General features: G+C 28.2%; 1 protein-coding gene across 1 annotated transcript in view; it reads left to right on the top strand.

The window, feature by feature from the left end:
* The window catches only part of LOC106685250 (GILT-like protein 1), a 26,642-nt gene that overhangs the window by 11,159 nt on the left and 13,590 nt on the right, over positions 1–1,893 (top strand). The window contains exon 2 of the mRNA XM_014427813.3: positions 373–522. Coding sequence (XP_014283299.1) covers positions 373–522 — 150 coding nt within the window. The remainder of the gene's footprint in view (positions 1–372; positions 523–1,893) is intronic.

A 1,893-nucleotide genomic window follows, 5' to 3' on the forward strand; every position in this document is an offset into this window, starting at 1 on the left:
ATTCAGGTTTGAAGTTATAATAAAGAAAAAGTTTGTAACTAAAAAACATTCCTTTTTGTTTGCAAAATAAGTATTATTTTTGCTTTTAAATAAACGATATAGCCGTTTCCATACGACCTATTTGTATATTCACATCACTGCTTACCCATCCCTAATAATTCGAATATAGATTCGTATACCATATAAGCAAAAACATACATGTTGCATGCTGGGTATTTCATTAAATGCAGAAATATGTGATATGTTAGCGTTATATAACCTAGTTGTGTAGTAATTGAAAAAAAAAAAAAAAATAGATGTTAATATACATTAAGATAATACAATTATTTATAGTAATTAGCTTGTCATATTATTGATTAATTTATTTTTCAGGTCCCCGTTACGATTTATTATGAGTCATTGTGCCCTTATTCGGTGAGATTTATTGTAGATAGACTAGTTCCTATTTACAATGATAAGGAATTCAACTTCGCTGGGCTTTTGGCAAATATGGATTTGGTTCCTTATGGGCACGTCTACAATGTAAGTGTTTTTATTCATAGATTTGAATAACTTATAACATATTAGAATTGTTTGAATTAAAACAAAAAAACTCATAGAGATTTTAGTTCTGCATTTATACAGGGATAGACGATTTATTAACTCGTCAGAAAAATGACCATCAGGAGTTATTCTTTAATTATTAAATAAAGAAATAAAAACAGAATAGTTGTATTGTAACAAAAAATTATATACTTTGATATTGTCCAATAGACAATTTTAATAGTTTTTGCTGTTTATTAGTAACTCAACAGAGTTGAGCAGCCCCTTGCAATTTTTTCCAGTTCTTTCAACAAAAAGACTAACTTCTAATATAAAAACTGAATACACTTCGAACTCAACGAATAACTTATAAAAAAATATAGCCTAACTAAAACTTAATTTAAGGCATAAAAGCATAAACGTAATTTAAAAATTCATAGAAATAATTTAAAACATGTATGAAAGTAGTTTAAAATATACATGATGACTCAAAACTTTGTATTACTGAAAAAATAATTGCGAAGAAATTAAAAGTCAACTTATAGTTTTTATTTTTGATTTAATAGTATATAATGAATTTAAAAACATATCAAAATCAACCACGTTTGCTTCCCTTTAAATTCTATTAATAGTAGAAAAATATTTTAAATTATTCCTATCTGGACATACGGAGTTGAGCTTTGGGGCTCCACTAAACCATTAAATTCCTCCAGAATCAAATCCTTCGTAAAATCCTTAATGCTCCTTACTTTGTCACAAATCAAGTCATCCATCATCAGGACCTCAATGTTCCATATGTTGCCGATTTGGCCAGAACCAGATACCGTTCCTTCCATAATAAACTTCCCAACCACCCAAATCCACTTGTTTCTAACCTGGCTTCTCCTTCATTACCTAATAATCCTCCTAGGCGTCTGAAAAGGAGATGGCCGCGAGATATTCTCCTCTAGAAATGTTATTGGAGTTCTATAAGTGGGTAGATTCTCCACATCTTTGTATCATGTCACTATGTCACCTACTGCAAATTTACTTGTTGTATATATGTGTATACAGTTTTAAATAACAATAAATAAATTATAAAAAAAAAAAATTCTTATTACCGTAAAAAAAAAATATTACCGTCCAAAACTAACATTAAGGGCATTTGAATGTCTCACATAATGAACAGGAATACTAAAATTAGTGAGTTTTAACAGTTCCGGGCAGTTTACTTTTTAATATAAAAATTTAAAAAAAAAAAAATACTTCTGCATGTTTGTTTTTAACCTAAACTTTTGTTTTATTTCTCACCCACTTGTCCTAAAAAAATAGATTTTAATCTTGTAATCGTAAATCGGAAAGTGTTATTATTTTTATGTTTTCATAAGAAAT

Source organism: Halyomorpha halys, unplaced genomic scaffold (assembly GCF_000696795.3).
Source record: "Halyomorpha halys isolate HHAL.00 unplaced genomic scaffold, Hhal_1.1 Scaffold673.1, whole genome shotgun sequence".
In the NCBI taxonomy this organism is placed as follows: domain Eukaryota; kingdom Metazoa; phylum Arthropoda; class Insecta; order Hemiptera; family Pentatomidae; genus Halyomorpha; species Halyomorpha halys.